General features: G+C 38.8%; 1 protein-coding gene across 1 annotated transcript in view; it reads left to right on the top strand.

Moving 5' to 3' along the window:
- The window catches only part of LOC124035282 (reticulon-4 receptor-like), a 94,303-nt gene extending 76,462 nt beyond the window's left edge, over positions 1–17,841 (top strand). The window contains exon 2 of the mRNA XM_046348737.1: positions 15,575–17,841. Within this exon, the coding sequence (XP_046204693.1) occupies positions 15,575–16,989 (1,415 nt within the window). The 3' untranslated portion in view covers positions 16,990–17,841. The remainder of the gene's footprint in view (positions 1–15,574) is intronic.
- The last annotated feature ends 3,395 nt before the right edge of the window (positions 17,842–21,236 follow it).

The raw sequence follows: 21,236 nt of genomic DNA, 5'->3' as shown, positions 1-21,236 counted from the left end.
TATGACAAATAGTTCAACAATTTTGCATGTAATGGCTTATGCAACGAACACATGCCTAGATGTTTTGAGGGGTAAGACTATTCAACAGAGAACCATCTACTATATTTTGATCAACATGACATGAGCAATTGATAATGTGGAATAAAGCTGACACTTGTACATTATCAATTGCAATTTGTTCAAAAGGAATAAGAAATTGCTTTAATGATGTGCACAAGTGACTAGATGATTTGGAATTTGTACAAGTAGTATCAAGAATTGCACTTTTGTTCTAAGAAATGCACCGAAGCGACTGAGAAAAACTGTAACATTGCCAAAGCAAGTGAGGTAGATAATATATAAAGTGAATATATAAAGTGAAATAAACAATAAAAATGAACAGTAAACATTACACATACAGAAGTTTCAAAACAATAAAGACATTACAAATGTCATATTATATATATACAGTGTTTTAACAATGTACAAATGGTTAAAGGACACAAGATAAAATAAATAAGCATAAATATGGGTTGTATTTACAATGGTGTTTGTTCTTCACTGGTTGCCCTTTTTTCGTGGCAACAGGTCACAAATCTTGCTGCTGTGATGGCACAATGTGGAATTTCACCCAGTAGACATGGGAGTTTATCGAATTCTTTGTGGATCTGTGTAATCTGAGGGAAATATGTTTCTCTAATATGGTCATACATTGGGCAGGAGGTTAGGAAGTGCAGCTCAGTTTCCACCTCATTTTGTGGGCAGTGAGCATATAGCCTGTCTTCTCTTGAGAGCCATGTCTGCCTACGGCGGCCTTTCTCAATAGCAAGGCTATGCTCACGGAGTCTGTACATAGTCAAAGCTTTCCTTAATTGTGGGTCAGTCACAGTGGTCAGGTATTCTGCCGCTGTGTACTCTCTGTTTTGGGCCAAATAGCATTCTAGTTTGCTCTGTTTTTTTGTTAATTCTTTCCAATGTGTCAAGTAATTATCTTTTTGTTTTCTCATGGTTTGGTTGGGTCTAATTGTGCTGCTGTCCTGGGGCTCTGTAGGGTGTGTTTGTGTTTGTGAACAGAGCCCCAGGACCAGCTTGCCTAGGGGACTCTTCTCCAGGTTCATCTCTCTGTAGGTGATGGCTTTGTTATGGAAGGTTTGGGAATTGCTTCCTTTTAGGTTGTTATAGAATTTAACGTCTCTTTTCTGGATTTTGATAATTAGTGGGTATCGGCCTAATTCTGCTCTGCATGCATTATTTGGTGTTCTACGTTGTACACGGGGGATATTTTTGCAGAATTCTGCGTGCAGAGTCTCAATTTGGTGTTTGTCCCATTTTGTGAAGTCTTGGTTGGTGAGCGGAACCCAGACCTCACAACCATAAAGGGCAATGGGCTCTATGATTGATTCAAGTATTTTTAGCTAAATACTAATTGGTATGTTATAATTTATGTTCCTTTTGATGGCATAGAATGCCCTCTCTGTCTGTCTCTCTGTCTGCCTCTCTGTCTGTCTCTCTGTCTGCCTCTCTGTCTGGCTCTCTTTCCGTCTTCCTATCTGTTTCTCTGCCTGCCTCTCTGTCCTTCTCCCTGTATGTCTGCCTCTGTCTGCCTTCCTTTCTGCCTCCCTGTCTATCTTTCCATCTGCATCTTTGTCTGTCTCTCTGTCTGTCTGTGTCTGTCTGTCTCTCTGCCTGCCTCTCTGTCTGCCTCTCTGTCTGCTTCTCTGTCTGCCTCTCTGTCTGCCTCTCTTTCTGCCTCTCTTTCTGCCTCTCTTTCTGCCTCTCTGTCTATCTCCCTGTCTGCCTCTCTGTCTATCTCCGTGTCTGTCTCCCTGTCTGTCTCTCTGTCTGTCTCTCTGTCTGTCTGCCAGTCTTTGTCTCAAATGGCACCCTGTTCTATATATAGTTCACTATTTATCACCAGGATCCATATGGCTCTAGTCAAAAGTAATTCACGACACAGGAAATAGGCTGCCATATAGCACTCAGCCTTTGTGAGGAAAAGTGCTTCTCAAACATGCAGGAGAGCCTGAGTCAATGTGCGTTAGTTTATAAAGAGCTTGGAAGGAAGTCTGGCCTCCGCAAGACAAAGAGGTTGTTGTCTCATCTTAGACAGAGTTAATATTGTTGTTAGACCATAATGGACTTTTCAAGAGGGACAGGGAGGCCAGTTTACTGGAACACCAGAGATTTGGATTTGTGACTGTTGGTGTGTCAGGACTGTAATTAGACATAACAGATAGGGGAGATAACATGTTGAAACCAAAGTTGTTCAAATAAGATAAAGATACATAGCTTTTTTGTTATTTGTTAGCACCAGTACAATGTTATACAGTACCAGTCAAACGTTTGGACACACCTACTCATTCAAGGGTTTTACTTTATTGCTCCTTATTTATTTATTTATTTATTTTCTACAATGACATCAAAACTATGAAGTAACACATATGGAATCAAGTAGTAACCAAAAAAGTGGTCAACAAATCAGAATTTGAGATTCTTCAAAGTAGCCATCCTTTGCCTTGATGACAGCTTTGCACACTCTTGGCATTCTCTCAACCAGCTTCATGAGGAATGCTTTTCCAACAAGGAGCACTTGTTGGCTGCTTTTCCTTCACTCTGCAGTCCAAGTCACCAATTGGGTCCCAAACCATATCAATTGGGTTGAGGTTGGCTGATTGTGGAGGCCAAGTCATCTGATGCAGCACCATCACTCCGCTTCTTGGTCAAATAGCCCTTACACAGCCTGGAGGTGTGTTTTGGGTCATAGTACTGTTGAAAACGCACCCCCACATCATCACACCACCTCCTCCATGCTTCACGGTGGGAACCACACACCTCTGCAGCTCACAAAGACACAACAATGTATTTTGTTACTACATGATTCCATGTGTGTTATTTCATAGTTTTGATGATTTCACTATTATTCTACAGTGTAGAAAACAGTAAACATAAAGAAAAACCCTTGCATGAGCGGGTGTGACCAAACTTTTGACTGGTACTGTATATGCATTCATTATGTCAGTTTAGCCACATAAATATTTGACATGAGTATATCAGCACTGTAAAGTTGATTGGAATTGAGCAGAAAGGTTGAAAGATATAGTCTGATATACCCAACAGCTCAATAGCGAGGGCAAACTATTAGCAACGATGTTGTGATAAATAAGAGAAACTCCCAAAGGTAAAAGGGGAGGGAACAATCAGAGGTCGGTAGATAGGTCAGGACGTACCGTTTAGTAGACTTAGCAGGTCAACACTGTGTGGGAGTGCAAACTTTTACAGCGATTACCATGTTTGGAGACATGGTGTAATTCCCAAAAGAAGAAGGTGAGAGACCTTCTGTGAACTATCAAATCACACAGAGGTCATTCTGAAAGACCAGAGGGAAAAGTACCACTTTTATCACAGAAGAGTAAGCACATTTAAAAACACAGTCCAAGGAGGTCAACGTGATGAGTGCAAAATGGCTCTGGATTGTTCTTTTGTTTTGACAGGAACTAATGGCGAGGAAATTGATATAGTACTAGTAATATAGTAGTATAGTAATAAAGCGAATTGGTGGACGTAGCCTGTTAATGAACATTAAAAAATAAGACAGTGAGTGGACATACAGTGAGGAGATATGAAGAGTGCTCTATCTGCAGCAGAATTTAAAAAATATATATTTATATATATAAATTGCTATTGTTAGGAAAGTAGGAGCTGTGGCTGGGAGGGAAGAGAAAAAAAGTGATGCGATGCAGAACGAAAGAGTAGTGGAAGAAAACTCTTGACAGCTTTCCGGTGGCAGAGTATATGTGACTGAAGGTTGAGCAGGGAGGTTGGAGGGAAAGTGCAACAGAGGGCTGCTGTCAGGCCACACCACAGCCTTCGTTTAACAAGGGCCAGGGATGAGCTGCTACTGCTGCATGAACAGCAGGAAGGCAGGATGGAGGGATGGGAGAGGGAGGGAGAGGGTGTGGTAGAAAAAGTGAGAGGGAGCGAGGAGTTGAAAGGGAGAGGCAGAGAGAGGGACAGGGAATGGAGGGAGGCAGGGGAGGAAGAAGAGGAGGAAAGAGATTGAGGGATGGAGAGGACGGGAGGGGTAAAGCTCATGCATTTTCCAGTACTTCACTACCTGTCACAGCAGAGAGCCTGGGCTTCCCGTGATGGTTGAGGCAGCTGGGAATGGAAATCCTCACTTATGATAGGGGCTAGGGTCGGATTCACTGAGATTTGGGCAATATTTGGCACTGCCACCTGACATGGAATATTTGATTCGGACTCTCCTGCTGTCACACTTTGACACCTTGATCCGCCTTTGATGAATTAGTGAAATCTCTGTACTTGTATCTGTACTGTGTCTGCATGTTTCTTTTTTTTCCACCTTTATTTAACCAGGTCGGCCAATTGAGAACAAGTTCTCATTTACAACTGCAACCTGGCCAAGACAAAGCAAAGCAGTGCAAAACAAACAACAACATGCTGTTACACATAAACAAACGTACAGTCAATAACACAATAGAAAATAAAATATATATACAGTGTGTGCAAATGAGGTAAGATAAGGGAGGTAATAAATAGGCCGTAGTGGTGAAGTAATTGCAATTTAGCAAATAAACACTGGAGTGATAGATGTGCAGAAGATTAATGTATGAATAATAATAAATAACAATATGGGGATGAGGTAGTTGGATGCGCTATTTACAGATGGGTTATGTACAGGTGCAGTGAGCTGCTGTGACAGCTGATGCTTAAAGTTACATTGTTAGGTTAGAGATAGAACATTGTTCTATTGTTAGGTTAGAGCTAGAACATTGTTAAATTTGTTAGGTTGGAGATAGATCATTGTTCCATTGTTAGGTTAGAGCTAGAACATTGTTCCATTGTAGGTTATATATAGAACATTGTTCTATTGTTAGGTTAGATTTAGAACATTGTTCTATTGTTAGGTTAGAGCTAGAACATTGCTCCATTGTTAGGTTAGAGATAGAACATTGTTCTATTGTTAGGTTAGAGCTAGAACATTGTTCTATTGTTAGGTTAGAGCTAGAACATTGTTCCATCGTTAGGTTATATATAGAACAGTGTTCTATTGTTAGGTTGTATATAGAACATTGTTCTATTGCTAGGTTATAGATAGAACATTGTTCTATTGTTAGGTTAGAGCTAGAACATTGTTATATTGTTAGGTTAGAGTTACAACATTGTTCTATTGTTAGGTTAGAGCTAGAACATTGTTCTATTCTTAGGTTAGAGCTAGAACATTGTTCTGTTGTTAGGTTAGAGCTAGAACATTGTTCCATTGTACATTATATATAGAACATTGTTCTATTGTTAGGTTAGAGCTAGAACATTGTTCCCTTGTTAGGTTAGAGCTAGAACATTGTTCCATTGTTAGGTTAGAGCTAGAACATTGTTCCATTGTACATTATATATAGAACATTGTTCTATTGTTAGGTTAGAGCTAGAACATTGTTCCATTGTACATTATATATAGAACATTGTTCTATTGTTAGGTTAGAGCTAGAACATTGTTCTGTTGTTAGGTTAGAGCTAGAACATTGTTCCATTGTACATTATATATAGAACATTGTTCTATTGTTAGGTTAGAGCTAGAACATTGTTCCATTGTACATTATATATAGAACATTGTTCTATTGTTAGGTTAGAGCTAGAACATTGTTCCATTGTACATTATATATAGAACATTGTTCTATTGTTAGGTTAGAGCTAGAACATTGTTCCATTGTTAGGTTAGAGCTAGAACATTGTTCCATTGTAGGTTATATATAGAACATTGTTCTATTGTTAGGTTAGAGCTAGAACATTGTTCCATTGTTAGGTTAGAGCTAGAACATTGTTCCATTGTTAGGTTAGAGCTAGAACATTGTTCCATTGTAGGTTATATATAGAACATTGTTCTATTGTTAGGTTAGATTTAGAACATTGTTCTATTGTTAGGTTAGAGATAGAACATTGTTCCATTGTAGGTTATATATAGAACATTGTTCTGTTGTTAGGTTAGAGCTAGAACATTGTTCCATTGTACATTATATATAGAACATTGTTCTATTGTTAGGTTAGAGCTAGAACATTGTTCCCTTGTTAGGTTAGAGCTAGAACATTGTTCCATTGTTAGGTTAGAGCTAGAACATTGTTCCATTGTACATTATATATAGAACATTGTTCTATTGTTAGGTTAGAGCTAGAACATTGTTCCATTGTACATTATATATAGAACATTGTTCTATTGTTAGGTTAGAGCTAGAACATTGTTCCATTGTACATTATATATAGAACATTGTTCTATTGTTAGGTTAGAGCTAGAACATTGTTCCATTGTTAGGTTAGAGCTAGAACATTGTTCCATTGTTAGGTTAGAGCTAGAACATCGTTCCATTGTAGGTTATATATAGAACATTGTTCTATTGTTAGGTTAGAGCTAGAACATTGTTCCATTGTTAGGTTAGAGCTAGAACATTGTTCCATTGTTAGGTTAGAGCTAGAACATTGTTCCATTGTAGGTTATATATAGAACATTGTTCTATTGTTAGGTTAGATTTAGAACATCGTTCTATTGTTAGGTTAGAGCTAGAACATTGTTCCATTGTAGGTTATATATAGAACATTGTTCTATTGTTAGGTTAGAGCTAGAACATTGTTCCATTGTTAGGTTAGAGCTAGAACATTGTTCCATTTTAGGTTATATATAGAACATTGTTATATTGGTAGAACACTGTTCTATTGTTAGGTTACACCGTGCTTTTACACCTGCATTGTTTGCTGTTTGGGGTTTTAGGCTGGGTTTCTGTACAGCACTTTGAGATATCAGCTGATGTACGAAGGGCTATATAAATAAATTTGATTTGATTTGATTTGAGGTTAGAGATAGAACATTGTTCTATTGTTAGGTTAGAGCTAGAACATTGTTCCGTTGTAGGTTATATTCATATAACATTGTTAGGTTAGAGCTAGAACATTGTTCTATTGTTAGGTTAGAGCTAGAACATTGTTCTATTGTTAGGTTAGAGCTAGAACATTGTTCTGTTGTTAGGTTAGAGCTAGAACATTGTTCTATTGTTAGGTTAGAGCTATAACATTGTTCTGTTGTTAGGTTAGAGCTAGAACATTGTTCTATTGTTAGGTTAGAGCTAGAACATTGTTCTGTTGTTAGGTTAGAGCTAGAACATTGTTCTATTGTTAGGTTAGAGCTAGAACATTGTTCTATTGTTAGGTTAGAGCTAGAACATTGTTCTATTGTTAGGTTAGAGCTAGAACATTGTTCTGTTGTTAGGTTAGAGCTAGAACATTGCTCTGTTGTTAGGTTAGAGCTCTATTGTTAGGTTAGAGCTAGAACATTGTTCGTATTGTTAGGTTAGAGCTAGAACATTGTTCTATTGTTAGGTTAGAGCTAGAACATTGTTCTATTGTTAGGTTAGAGCTAGAACATTGTTCTATTGTTAGGTTAGAGCTAGAACATTGTTCTATTGTTAGGTTAGAGCTAGAACATTGTTCTGTTGTTAGGTTAGAGCTAGAACATTGTTCTATTGTTAGGTTAGAGCTAGAACATTGCTCTGTTGTTAGGTTAGAGCTAGAACCTTGCTCTGTTGTTAGGTTAGAGCTAGAACCTTGTTCTGTTGTTAGGTTAGAGCTAGAACATTGTTCTATTGTTAGGTTAGAGCTAGAACATTGTTCTATTGTTAGGTTAGAGCTAGAACATTGCTCTATTGTTAGGTTAGAGCTATAACATTGTTCTGTTGTTAGGTTAGAGCTAGAACATTGTTCTATTGTTAGGTTAGAGCTAGAACCTTGCTCTGTTGTTAGGTTAGAGCTAGAACATTGCTCTGTTGTTAGGTTAGAGCTAGAACCTTGCTCTGTTGTTAGGTTAGAGCTAGAACATTGCTCTGTTGTTAGGTTAGAGCTAGAACCTTGCTCTGTTGTTAGGTTAGAGCTAGAACATTGCTCTGTTGTTAGGTTAGAGCTAGAACCTTGCTCTGTTGTTAGGTTAGAGCTAGAACATTGCTCTGTTGTTAGGTTAGAGCTAGAACCTTGTTCTGTTGTTAGGTTAGAGCTAGAACATTGTTCTATTGTTAGGTTAGAGCTAGAACCTTGCTCTGTTGTTAGGTTAGAGCTAGAACATTGCTCTGTTGTTAGGTTAGAGCTAGAACATTGTTCTGTTGTTAGGTTAGAGCTAGAACATTGTTCTATTGTTAGGTTAGAGCTAGAACCTTGCTCTGTTGTTAGGTTAGAGCTAGAACATTGCTCTGTTGTTAGGTTAGAGCTAGAACCTTGCTCTGTTGTTAGGTTAGAGCTAGAACCTTGCTCTGTTGTTAGGTTAGAGCTAGAACCTTGCTCTGTTGTTAGGTTAGAGCTAGAACATTGCTCTGTTGTTAGGTTAGAGCTAGAACCTTGCTCTGTTGTTAGGTTAGAGCTTGAACATTGTTCCATTGTTAGGTTAGAGCTAGAACATTGTTCCATTGTTAGGTTAGAGCTAGAACATTGTTCCATTTTAGGTTATATATAGAACATTGTTATATTGGTAGAACACTGTTCTATTGTTAGGTTACACCGTGCTTTTACACCTGCATTGTTTGCTGTTTGGGGTTTTAGGCTGGGTTTCTGTACAGCACTTTGAGATATCAGCTGATGTACGAAGGGCTATATAAATACATTTGATTTGATTTGATTTGAGGTTAGAGATAGAACATTGTTCTATTGTTAGGTTAGAGCTAGAACATTGTTCCGTTGTAGGTTATATTCATATAACATTGTTAGGTTAGAGCTAGAACATTGTTCTATTGTTAGGTTAGAGATAGAACCTTGCTCTGTTGTTAGGTTAGAGCTTGAACATTGTTCTATTGTTAGGTTAGAGATAGAACATTGTTCTATTGTTAGGTTAGAGCTAGAACATTGTTCTGTTGTTAGGTTAGAGATAGAACATTGTTATATTGTTAGGTTAGAGCTAGAACATTGTTCTATTGTTAGGTTAGAGATAGAACATTGTTCTATTTTTAGGTTAGAGATAGAACATTGTTCTATTCTTAGGTTAGAGCTAGAACATTGTTCTGTTGTTAGGTTAGAGCTAGAACATTGTTCCATTGTACATTATATATAGAACATTGTTCTATTGTTAGGTTAGAGCTAGAACATTGTTCCCTTGTTAGGTTAGAGCTAGAACATTGTTCCATTGTTAGGTTAGAGCTAGAACATTGTTCCATTGTACATTATATATAGAACATTGTTCTATTGTTAGGTTAGAGCTAGAACATTGTTCCATTGTACATTATATATAGAACATTGTTCTATTGTTAGGTTAGAGCTAGAACATTGTTCTGTTGTTAGGTTAGAGCTAGAACATTGTTCCATTGTACATTATATATAGAACATTGTTCTATTGTTAGGTTAGAGCTAGAACATTGTTCCATTGTACATTATATATAGAACATTGTTCTATTGTTAGGTTAGAGCTAGAACATTGTTCCATTGTACATTATATATAGAACATTGTTCTATTGTTAGGTTAGAGCTAGAACATTGTTCCATTGTTAGGTTAGAGCTAGAACATCGTTCCATTGTAGGTTATATATAGAACATTGTTCTATTGTTAGGTTAGAGCTAGAACATTGTTCCATTGTTAGGTTAGAGCTAGAACATTGTTCCATTGTTAGGTTAGAGCTAGAACATTGTTCCATTGTAGGTTATATATAGAACATTGTTCTATTGTTAGGTTAGATTTAGAACATCGTTCTATTGTTAGGTTAGAGCTAGAACATTGTTCCATTGTAGGTTATATATAGAACATTGTTCTGTTGTTAGGTTAGAGCTAGAACATTGTTCCATTGTACATTATATATAGAACATTGTTCTATTGTTAGGTTAGAGCTAGAACATTGTTCCCTTGTTAGGTTAGAGCTAGAACATTGTTCCATTGTTAGGTTAGAGCTAGAACATTGTTCCATTGTACATTATATATAGAACATTGTTCTATTGTTAGGTTAGAGCTAGAACATTGTTCCATTGTACATTATATATAGAACATTGTTCTATTGTTAGGTTAGAGCTAGAACATTGTTCCATTGTACATTATATATAGAACATTGTTCTATTGTTAGGTTAGAGCTAGAACATTGTTCCATTGTTAGGTTAGAGCTAGAACATTGTTCCATTGTTAGGTTAGAGCTAGAACATCGTTCCATTGTAGGTTATATATAGAACATTGTTCTATTGTTAGGTTAGAGCTAGAACATTGTTCCATTGTTAGGTTAGAGCTAGAACATTGTTCCATTGTTAGGTTAGAGCTAGAACATTGTTCCATTGTAGGTTATATATAGAACATTGTTCTATTGTTAGGTTAGATTTAGAACATCGTTCTATTGTTAGGTTAGAGCTAGAACATTGTTCCATTGTAGGTTATATATAGAACATTGTTCTATTGTTAGGTTAGAGCTAGAACATTGTTCCATTGTTAGGTTAGAGCTAGAACATTGTTCCATTTTAGGTTATATATAGAACATTGTTATATTGGTAGAACACTGTTCTATTGTTAGGTTACACCGTGCTTTTACACCTGCATTGTTTGCTGTTTGGGGTTTTAGGCTGGGTTTCTGTACAGCACTTTGAGATATCAGCTGATGTACGAAGGGCTATATAAATAAATTTGATTTGATTTGATTTGAGGTTAGAGATAGAACATTGTTCTATTGTTAGGTTAGAGCTAGAACATTGTTCTATTGTTAGGTTAGAGATAGAACATTGTTCTATTTTTAGGTTAGAGATAGAACAGTGCAAGGTGTTCTGCACTGGACGGACAAAGAAACGCATTCAAGACCGCTTAGCGGAACACAAGTACGCCATACGGGTAGGCAATGAAGACTACCCCATGGCAAGGCACTACAAGTCCCTACACCATGGCAACCCTGCCTCCCTACAAGCTATGGGTATTGATCATGTTCCAGCCTCTATTAGAAAAGGGGACCGTCTTAAACAGTTAAACCAAAGGGATTTTTTGGGGATTTACAAACTACAGACCACTAAATACCCTGGTTTAAATGAAGATATGGATTTACAAACTACAGGCCACTAAATACCCTGGTTTAAATGAAGATATGGATGTACAAACTACAGGCCACTAAATACCCTGGTTTAAATGAAGATATGGATTTACAAACTACAGGCCACTAAATACCCTGGTTTAAATGAAGATATGGATTTACAAACTACAGGCCACTAAATACCCTGGTTTAAATGAAGATATGGATTTACAAACTACAGGCCACTAAATACCCTGGTTTAAATAAAGCTATGGATTTACAAACTACAGGCCACTAAATACCCTGGTTTAAATAAAGATATGGATTTACAAACTACAGGCCACTAAATACCCTGGTTTAAATAAAGATATGGATTTACAAACTACAGTCCACTAAATACCCTGGTTTAAATGAAGATATTGATTTACAAACTACAGGCCACTAAATACCCTGGTTTAAATGAAGATATGGATTTACAAACTACAGGTCACTAAATACCCTGGTTTAAATGAAGATATGGATTTACAAACTACAGGCCACTAAATACTCTGGTTTAAATGAAGATATGGATTTACAAACTACAGGCCACTAAATACCCTGGTTTAAATGAAGATATGGATTTACAAACTACAGGCCACTAAATAGCCTGGTTTAAATGAAGATATGGATTTACAAACTACAGGCCACTAAATACCCTGGTTTAAATGAAGATATGGATTTACAAACTACAGGCAACTAAATACCCTGGTTTAAATGAAGATATGGATTTACAAACTACAGACCACTAAATACCCTGGTTTAAATGAAGATATGGATTTACAAACTACAGGCCACTAAATACCCTGGTTTAAATGAAAATATTGATTTACAAACTACAGGCCACTAAATACCCTGGTTTAAATGAAGATATGGATTTACAAACTACAGGTCACTAAATACCCAAGGTTTAAATGAAGATATGGATTTACAAACTACAGGCCACTAAATAGCCTGGTTTAAATGAAGATATGGATTTACAAACTACAGGCCACTAAATAGCCTGGTTTAAATGAAGATATGGATTTACAAACTACAGGCCACTAAATAGCCTGGTTTAAATGAAGATATGGATTTACAAACTACAGGCCACTAAATACCCTGGTTTAAATGAAGATATGGATTTACAAACTACAGGCCACTAAATACCCTGGTTTAAATGAACATATGGATTTACAAACTACAGACCACTAAATACCCTGGTTTAAATGAAGATATGGATTTACAAACTACAGGCCACTAAATACCCTGGTTTAAATGAAGATATGGATTTACAAACTACAGGCCACTAAATACCCTGGTTTAAATGAAGATATGGATTTACAAACTACAGGCCACTAAATACCCTGGTTTAGATGAAGATATGGATTTACAAACTACAGGCCACTAAATACCCTGGTTTAAATTAAGATATGGATTTACAAACTACAGGCCACTAAATACCCTGGTTTAAATGAAGATATGGATTTACAAACTACAGGCCACTAAATACCCTGGTTTAAATGAAGATATGGATTTACAAACTACAGACCACTAAATACACTGGTTTAAATGAAGATATGGATTTACAAACTACAGGCCACTAAATACCCTGGTTTAAATGAAGATATTGATTTACAAACTACAGGCCACTAAATACCCTGGTTTAAATGAAGATATGGATTTACAAACTACAGGTCACTAAATACCCTGGTTTAAATGAAGATATGGATTTACAAACTACAGGCCACTAAATACCCTGGTTTAAATGAAGATATGGATTTACAAACTACAGGCCACTAAATACCCTGGTTTAAATGAAGATATGGATTTACAAACTACAGGCCACTAAATAGCCTGGTTTAAATGAAGATATGGATTTACAAACTACAGGCCACTAAATACCCTGGTTTAAATGAAGATATGGATTTACAAACTACAGGCCACTAAATACCCTGGTTTAAATGAAGATATGGATTTACAAACTACAGGCCACTAAATACCCTGGTTTAAATGAAGATATGGATTTACATTTACATTTACATTTAAGTCATTTAGCAGACGCTCTTATCCAGAGCGACTTACAAATTGGATTTACAAACTACAGGCCACTAAATACCCTGGTTTAAATGAAGATATTGATTTACAAACTACAGGCCACTAAATACCCTGGTTTAAATGAAGATATGGATTTACAAACTACAGGCCACTAAATACCCTGGTTTAAATGAAGATATGGATTTCTCACCCTTCCTGTAGGGTTGTGATGGGTCCATGTGCTGTCATCTAGTGGACATTTTGCTCAATTGCCCTCAGCTATGGTTAGACTGTTGTTGTTCATGTTTTGCTGTGTTCTAGTGTACTATGGAATATATTGCTTTCTTATTCTTGACACTTCTCCCAGTCATATTTAATGTTAGAACTACCTTTCTAAGTGTTCTGATACTTCTAGCTTGGAGTTGCATTTTTATGATAACATAGCTACAGTATTTCACCTTTTAATGTGTATAGTGTCCAATCAATTGTGTAACCACTCCCTCTTCCAATTAGGGATAATTGGAAAAGCTGTTAAAAAGAGGACATTGTATTCATTTTTTTTGTACTCCCTGACGAAGACCATGCAGTCGAAACGCGTCGGTTAAAAAAAAAAACGTTGTTTCTATTGAACATGCCATACTAATAAAGGCATTTTAATGAATTATATGAAGAGTTGGTCCTCCTTTCTTTTTGATGACCAATTCACCCCTTTTACCAAAGAGCAGCTTCTATCTATCTAAAATGTACTATTGTGTACCTCAGTAGCGCTTCCTTTCCTCCTCTTTCTACTAGAGATAGAACACTGTTCTATTGTTAGGTTAGAGCTAGAACATTGTTCCATTGTTAGGTTAGAGCTAGAACATTGTTCCATTGTTAGGTTAGAGCTAGAACATTGTTCCATTGTTAGGTTAGAGTTAGAACATTGTTCCATTGTTAGGTTAGAGCTAGAACATTGTTCCATTGTTAGGTTAGAGTTAGAACATTGTTCCATTGTTAGGTTAGAGCTAGAACATTGTTCCATTGTTAGGTTAGAGTTAGAACATTGTTCCATTGTTAGGTTAGAGTTAGAACATTGTTCCATTGTTAGGTTAGAGCTAGAACATTGTTCCATTGTTAGGTTAGAGTTAGAACATTGTTCCATTGTTAGGTTAGAGCTAGAACATTGTTCCATTGTTAGGTTAGAGCTAGAACATTGTTCCATTGTTAGGTTAGAGCTAGAACATTGTTCCATTGTTAGGTTAGAGCTAGAATATTGTTCCATTGTTAGGTTAGAGCTAGAACATTGTTCCATTGTTAGGTTAGAGCTAGAACATTGTTCCATTGTTAGGTTAGAGTTAGAACATTGTTCCATTGTTAGGTTAGAGTTAGAACATTGTTCCATTGTTAGGTTAGAGCTAGAACATTGTTCCATTGTTAGGTTAGAGTTAGAACATTGTTCCATTGTTAGGTTAGAGCTAGAACATTGTTCCATTGTTAGGTTAGAGCTTGAACATTGTTCCATTGTTAGGTTAGAGCTAGAACATTGTTCCATTGTTAGGTTAGAGTTAGCGACATTCTTTGGGGGGGGGGTGAATAGTAATGTAAGCTCAAATGGCCTGTTTTTTAGTCTTTTTTTTCTGTTTGTATCACATTAAAAAATATTTTGCATCTTCAACGTGGTAGGCATGTTGTGTAAATCAAAATAAGAAAAATGCCAAGTGGGGTGAATACTTTCACAAGCCACTGTATATTGCGACAGACAAGCACAGTAAAACACATATAACATAATTTAAGTAATCTCCAATATTTAAACCTAGGTCAGCTCTCCACCCTGGCAACCAGCACCAAGCCCCACTACATGTATCTTTACATGACAAGATACATGTCAAAAGGTCAGAAATGTCTAGGATGCCATTAGTTACGTCCAACCTATTAGTGCTGGCTAATTCAGCATAAAATCGACCCACCCATATTTAATGAATCAGCTTCTCGGGACCCCTCTCCTCGATTGCCCTGGGCTTCATGCTTGCGTCGATAGCAGAGAGGAAATGGGTCCCCAGGGCCAAATAACCACCGACTGCTCTCTCTTTATAGACACACTGCATCACTAGTAAAAAGAGAGCTATTTCCCTTCAGAGCTATTTCCCTGTTTATACTGGATTTGAAGGTGGATGTTGCTTAAACTGTATATATGCCATTTGTAAATGTGAAGGAAAGCAATGCATTGGTTATTTGAGGGAAGGGATATGTACTGATGTAAACATGTGAATATCTTAGGGCAATGTCTGATTGCAGAAGATTACCATTGATACCAGAGAGCAATATTGCTGATTTGCTTTACAGGAAATAACAATCAAAAACCAATCAAGAGAAAGGCAGAGGTGTTAAAATGACACAAAATCACATTTAGAAACCTTCTAGGAGCAACGTTTACATGGAAATGAAGATGAAGATGAAGTATTTTTTACATAGTTTCCAAAACTGACCCTCTTTCTCTCTTTCTCCCCCTCCACCTTTTTCCCCCTCTCTCTCGCTCTTTCCCTCCCTCCCTCCAGGGGGGCGACTCCTGTTCCTGGTTGTGTGGCTAAACCTGGTGTCTCGAGGAGTGGATGGCTGCCCGGCCAAATGTGTGTGTTACAGCGAACCACGGCCCACCGTGGCCTGCCAGCAACAAGGACTGTTCTCCATCCCTACCGAGATCCCTGTGCGGAGCCAGCGTATATTTCTCCAGAGCAACAAGCTGACCGTGGTCCGCTCCACCAGCTTCAGCTCCGTGCACAACCTTACCGTCCTCTGGATGTACTCCAACAATATCAGCCACATTGAGGCCGGGGCCTTCTACGGTCTGGAGCGGCTAGAGGAGCTGGACATTGGGGACAACAGTAACCTGAGGATCATCAGCCCGACAGCCTTCAGGGGTCTGTCCAAGCTTCACACCCTCCACCTGCACAGGTGCGGCCTGTCGGAGTTACCTGTCGGAGCGTTCCAGGGACTGTTCTCCCTGCAGTACCTCTACCTGCAGGACAATAACCTGCTGGCCCTGCACAACGACACCTTCCTGGACCTGGCCAACCTCACCTATCTGTTTCTGCACAACAACAAGATCAAGACCGTGTCGGACCACATGCTGCGCGGCCTCATCAACCTTGACCGCCTGCTGCTGCACCAGAACCGGGTCATCTATGTCCAGCCGAGGGCATTCAGCGACCTGGGGAAGCTGACCACGCTGTTCCTGTTCTACAACAACCTTACCGTGCTGACCGGGGAGACCATGGACCCGCTGGTGTCCCTGCAATACCTGCGTCTCAATGGGAACCAGTGGGTGTGTGACTGTCGGGCCAGGACCCTATGGGACTGGTTCAAACGCTTCAAGGGCTCCAGCTCTGAGCTCGAATGTAACGTCCCCCTGGAATTGTTCGGGAAGGACCTGAAACGGCTGAAGAGTAACGACCTGGAAGGGTGTGTGGAGACCCCCCAGATCCAGACCCAGCTCTTCAGCTCCAAGCCGCGTTCCGGAAAATTCCCCTCCACTGAAAATCCTCTGGGAGATGGAATTCCCAGATGTTGTCTTCCAGACAACGATAAGTCCTCTATCATCTCCGGGAAAACGATCGCTGACCCCTCATCTTACAACAGCCGTCAGATCACCAACAACCCCCTCAAGGAGAAGGAGAACATATCCAAGACCAAATTCAGAGAGCACGAGCGAACGAAAAACGAGACCATCCGGAATAAGCAGAGTCTCAACGACGGGCCTCTGGGGACCCTGTCCAACAACCTTGACCAGTCATTGGTTCAAATTGAAGACCTGGAACCCTCTACAGCCCCAACCAGGAAGAAAAAGAAGTGCACTAAAAAGCCCAAATCTGACGCCCAGTGTCTCAAAGGCCATGGATCTACAATGCAGGTGGCGATGAGTTCTCTCTTCATGTCCATAATCTGGATCTGGTTCTCCTTGGCCATGTCTTAGGACCTTAGGGCCTGGCACGGATCTACAATGCAGGTGGCGCTGAGTTCTCTTTTCATGTCCATAGTCTGGATCTGGTTCTCCTTGGCCATGTCTTAGGACCTTAGGGCCTGGCTGGGATTAGATCACATGCTAAATATACATTGCTGGGACTCACAGATTGTTATTAATGCTCATGACAATAATACAGAATCCTTCTGCAGTGACCTCTGACCTCCAATAATAGCCTAGAGACTGAAAACCAAGAGGTCAGGTTTGGACAGATTACCAGGGTAACAAGGACTATGTCCTTGAAGTTAAACTACAAAAGAAGTTAAAATACAATTTAACAAAATGGATGCCTTTACAGAACACATCATATCTAATGTATATAATAAATCGGTGCCCAAATTGTTTGTTCTGTATGTACTTTATTGTACCGTGTCTAAGCTACACCACTTTGGAGACTCTCCTTATTCCTATTTCCCTCTCAAAAAGCTTTTACTGCAACAACAGTGACTGCTGAGACAGACCACTGAAAAAATAGGAAAAAACATCAATTCCGAGGGCCGGCTGAACGCACACAAAAACATTTATAAAAAAATAGATTTTCATGCCCCCCCCATTATTTATAAAAAAAAGTGATGCATTTGTTGGGTACTGTTATGTTTTTTATGTTTATACGTATTTCAGTAAAGACAAATGTTTATTGTTTCCCAGTTTGAGTTCTGTTTTCATCACAGTATGGATACAGGTAGCATTGGCTAATAGAAAGCTGGCTAAATGTTTTACAGAGATTGCAATGGAATCATAGATATGCATTTTATTTTACTTGTGTACAAGTATGAATATATTATGAATAAAAGGTCTCCTTTCATATAACTGGTTGGTTATTGATGTGTTCTTTTTAGGCATTAGAAGTATAGTCTTCAGTATAGCTCTTCAGTATAACCAGTAACACAATCACACAGAATTCAACAGTCTCAAACAGAATCACTCATAACTGCTCAATCGTATTTTGCTTCTTCAGACTATTGTTCATGAACACGATGTAATGTAATACTTGTCCAAAAGTATAGTGGGCCTTTGGCAGTGTCTGAATTTCTTGGCACATAGACATATGAAACCTTAACACACATTGATGATCTATGATCTAAAGGACACAAGGACATATTGCATAACATAAATAATAGCAGGCAGGTTTCCTCTTGCACTGCTAACACAGGGATTACATCATCAACACTCATACAAATGTACAACAACATTCTGTTATGCTATTTTAATGAGGTATGTGAAAAATATATGCCCCATAATGCTATAAAAAGATCCCTCAGATGTTGTAAAAACGAAAAATGGCCCTGAGATCTACAGTGAACAGCAGCTAGTGTCACCTCACTCACATAACATATCACCTGAGCGTACAGTAAGTATACCCTAACTTTTCCCCAAGTTCCTTCTAAACAGATAGCAGGCCAGGCAGGGATGGACTGGGACCACAAATCGGCCCATTTCTAACATACTGGCCCATTTATTTCCTTCGAGGCCCTTTCTCCAGCTATTTTTTTTTTCCAGGAGGCCCCAATTATTAGCCAAATAACAACTATTCTATGCAATTTTTTCTTACAATAAACAGTATTGACAGGCCCACTGGGCTAAAGATGGACCAGCCCATCTGGCATTTGCCTGAATTGCCCTGTGGACTGTTCATATCTGGGCCTGGACTACAGCGGCAGGGCAGGCTCATATTTTGTGGTGCTTTGTCAACCCTGGCCTGATTTCGGTATCTCAGCCCCGGTAGTACTCTGCATTTAGTTCTTTCTCCTCTCAGTCCTCCACGGGATACTGGCACCCGCTGCCCGGTTGAGTGACGCGCTTGCTCTGCTGTGTGTGTGTGTGTGTGTCACCAGCGTGAGCTCACTTGGCGGCAGGTAGCGTAGTGTTTAGCGCGATGGGCCAGTAACCGATAGGATGTCGTGGATGCCGATCGCCATGAATGTCGATTGTGGCAGCCCCCTGCACCTCTCTAATTCAGGGTTAAAACCGGAAGACATATTTCAGTTAAATGCATTCAGTTGTACAACTGACTAGCTATCCCCATATCCCGCTCATGAAACAGATTTCATGAATCTACTAAAGCAGGACTGGACTGCATCAATCTTCCTAGAGACCACATATCCTATCTGTCTTTCACTATATTTTGTATTTTTCAGTTCTGTACTTTGTAGCGGGGTCTAAGGGCACCAGCTCTTATGCCACCAATGCTGACATGACTAAAAAGAGTACCCATACACCTTTTGTCTACAGGATTGCCCTGAATGCTTTCCATATGACCCCGAAAAAGTTTTTATATTCTCTGCTTTTTACTTTTGTGGGGGGAGTTGATCTGGTCTAATGTCACCAACGCTGATATGTCTGTCTGATATGTCTGAAAGTCTGCCCTTACACATCTTTCATCAAAGTGCTTTTGGTGTTACCTCTAAAAGTGACTTGAAATGATTCACACAGACTTATTCGTACACCTCCTGTCCAAATATTATTTTAGTATGACCTCGGAAAGCTATTTGAAAAAGATCTATACGGACCAATAGGTCCTAAAATACCATTTGGAATAGCCATACCACTGTTTCTTTGTTCATATGGTTTGCGTGCGGCAAGATCTTGCTTTATCAGTAACTTCAAACGCAGTATGACACTTGCATAAGATGCCTCAGGGCAAATGACAGGAACACAAAATAAGGTTTTTGTATATTGCGATCCATGATCTCTATATTGCTCATGATTTCACAAAAAGATTCAACACATATGACAACCTGGCTGTATATTCAAAGAAAAAATACACACGTGGCAATTTTCATTGAAGGAGAGGAGAGGAAGAAGAGAGGAGAGGGAGAGGAAGAAGAGAGCAAGAGGAGAGGAAGAGGAAGAGGATAGGAACACGAGAGGAAGAGGAAGAGGGGAGGAAGAGGAGAGGACCGAAGGGAGCCATGGAGATATCAATCTCGAGAGGGAATCAACAGGAGAAATAGGCATGCTCTTCTTCTACCTCCCCTCTAATAGACTAACTCTCTTTTCCACTCATTGTTAAATTAACAAACCTGTGTTAAAATAATATCTGACGTCTTTAGCTGGCACAATAGGAATAGGAATGGATTGGATAGTCATGGAAACTTAAATCCCTTCCATCTGGCAGTCCAGGCAGGCTAAATAAATGCTCACATTATTTTAAATAGTTCAAACAGTATTTGAACCCAGTTTTTGAGGCACTGTTGCTGGTGGAGGTGGAAAATATCTCAGGGCTAGGGAAGGTATCGTGTTGGAAGGAGGAAAATAGCTAAATGTAGCATTTAACTCGTTTTCAGTGCCCACCATGCAGCTGATGTGCAGCCATACTGTAATGGCTCTTGGTAGTTATGGTATAGCTTGGTAGTCATAGTAGCTCTTTTAAGATTTGTTCAGATGACAGATGTAAACAGTTTAATTAAATTTGATGAGCAAAGGTAAAAAATATTGTTCAATGTTTATTTGTTTTTTTGTTCACTACTAACCACAAAGAAATATCTTAATTTCCACTTAAATTTGTATTCATTGTAACTTCCACTAACATACTTGAGAGGAGAGCCATCATTTTACTTTAAGTTACTTTAAAGTTTCATTTTCTGGAAGGGCAATAAATGTTCTCACGGATCATTTTCAATTTTGCAATAACTGCCCAGATCAATGTCATTAGGAATTACCTTTTTATTCGCATTTTTTGGGGGAGTGCTCGCAGTTATTTGTTGTTTATGTTTTCTAATTAGCTTATATTTAGCATATTTTAATTAATTTCAGCTTGCTTCAAAGACAAAGTAACAAGGACCTTTACAACAACAAACGGTTAATATCAGCAGTCCAGCAAAATTCTTCAATATTCAATAAAAGTGATCTGCCTGCAATTCTCCATGCATATTCTCTTTGACTCTCCACATCTCCTTCGCAGAACCCCTTTGATCATGAGTAATAAGACATTTTTCTAAGCTCCACTGAATGTGATTGAAATATTAGAGTTCATGGCCCGGGGCGTAGGCTTATATGAGAAAGTTTATGCTGCTCACCGCTAAAGGACCTCAGACACATAAGACACACACGCACACACGCACACACACACACACACACACACACACACACACACACACACACACACACACACACACACACACACACACACACACACACACACACACACACACACACACACACACTGAACCCTGATAGGTTCAGTGGTGGCATAAAGC

This window comes from Oncorhynchus gorbuscha, linkage group LG05 (assembly GCF_021184085.1).
Source record: "Oncorhynchus gorbuscha isolate QuinsamMale2020 ecotype Even-year linkage group LG05, OgorEven_v1.0, whole genome shotgun sequence".
In the NCBI taxonomy this organism is placed as follows: domain Eukaryota; kingdom Metazoa; phylum Chordata; class Actinopteri; order Salmoniformes; family Salmonidae; genus Oncorhynchus; species Oncorhynchus gorbuscha.
The sequence above is the reverse complement of the archived record's forward strand: the minus strand, read 5'-3'. Positions and strand labels throughout refer to the sequence as shown.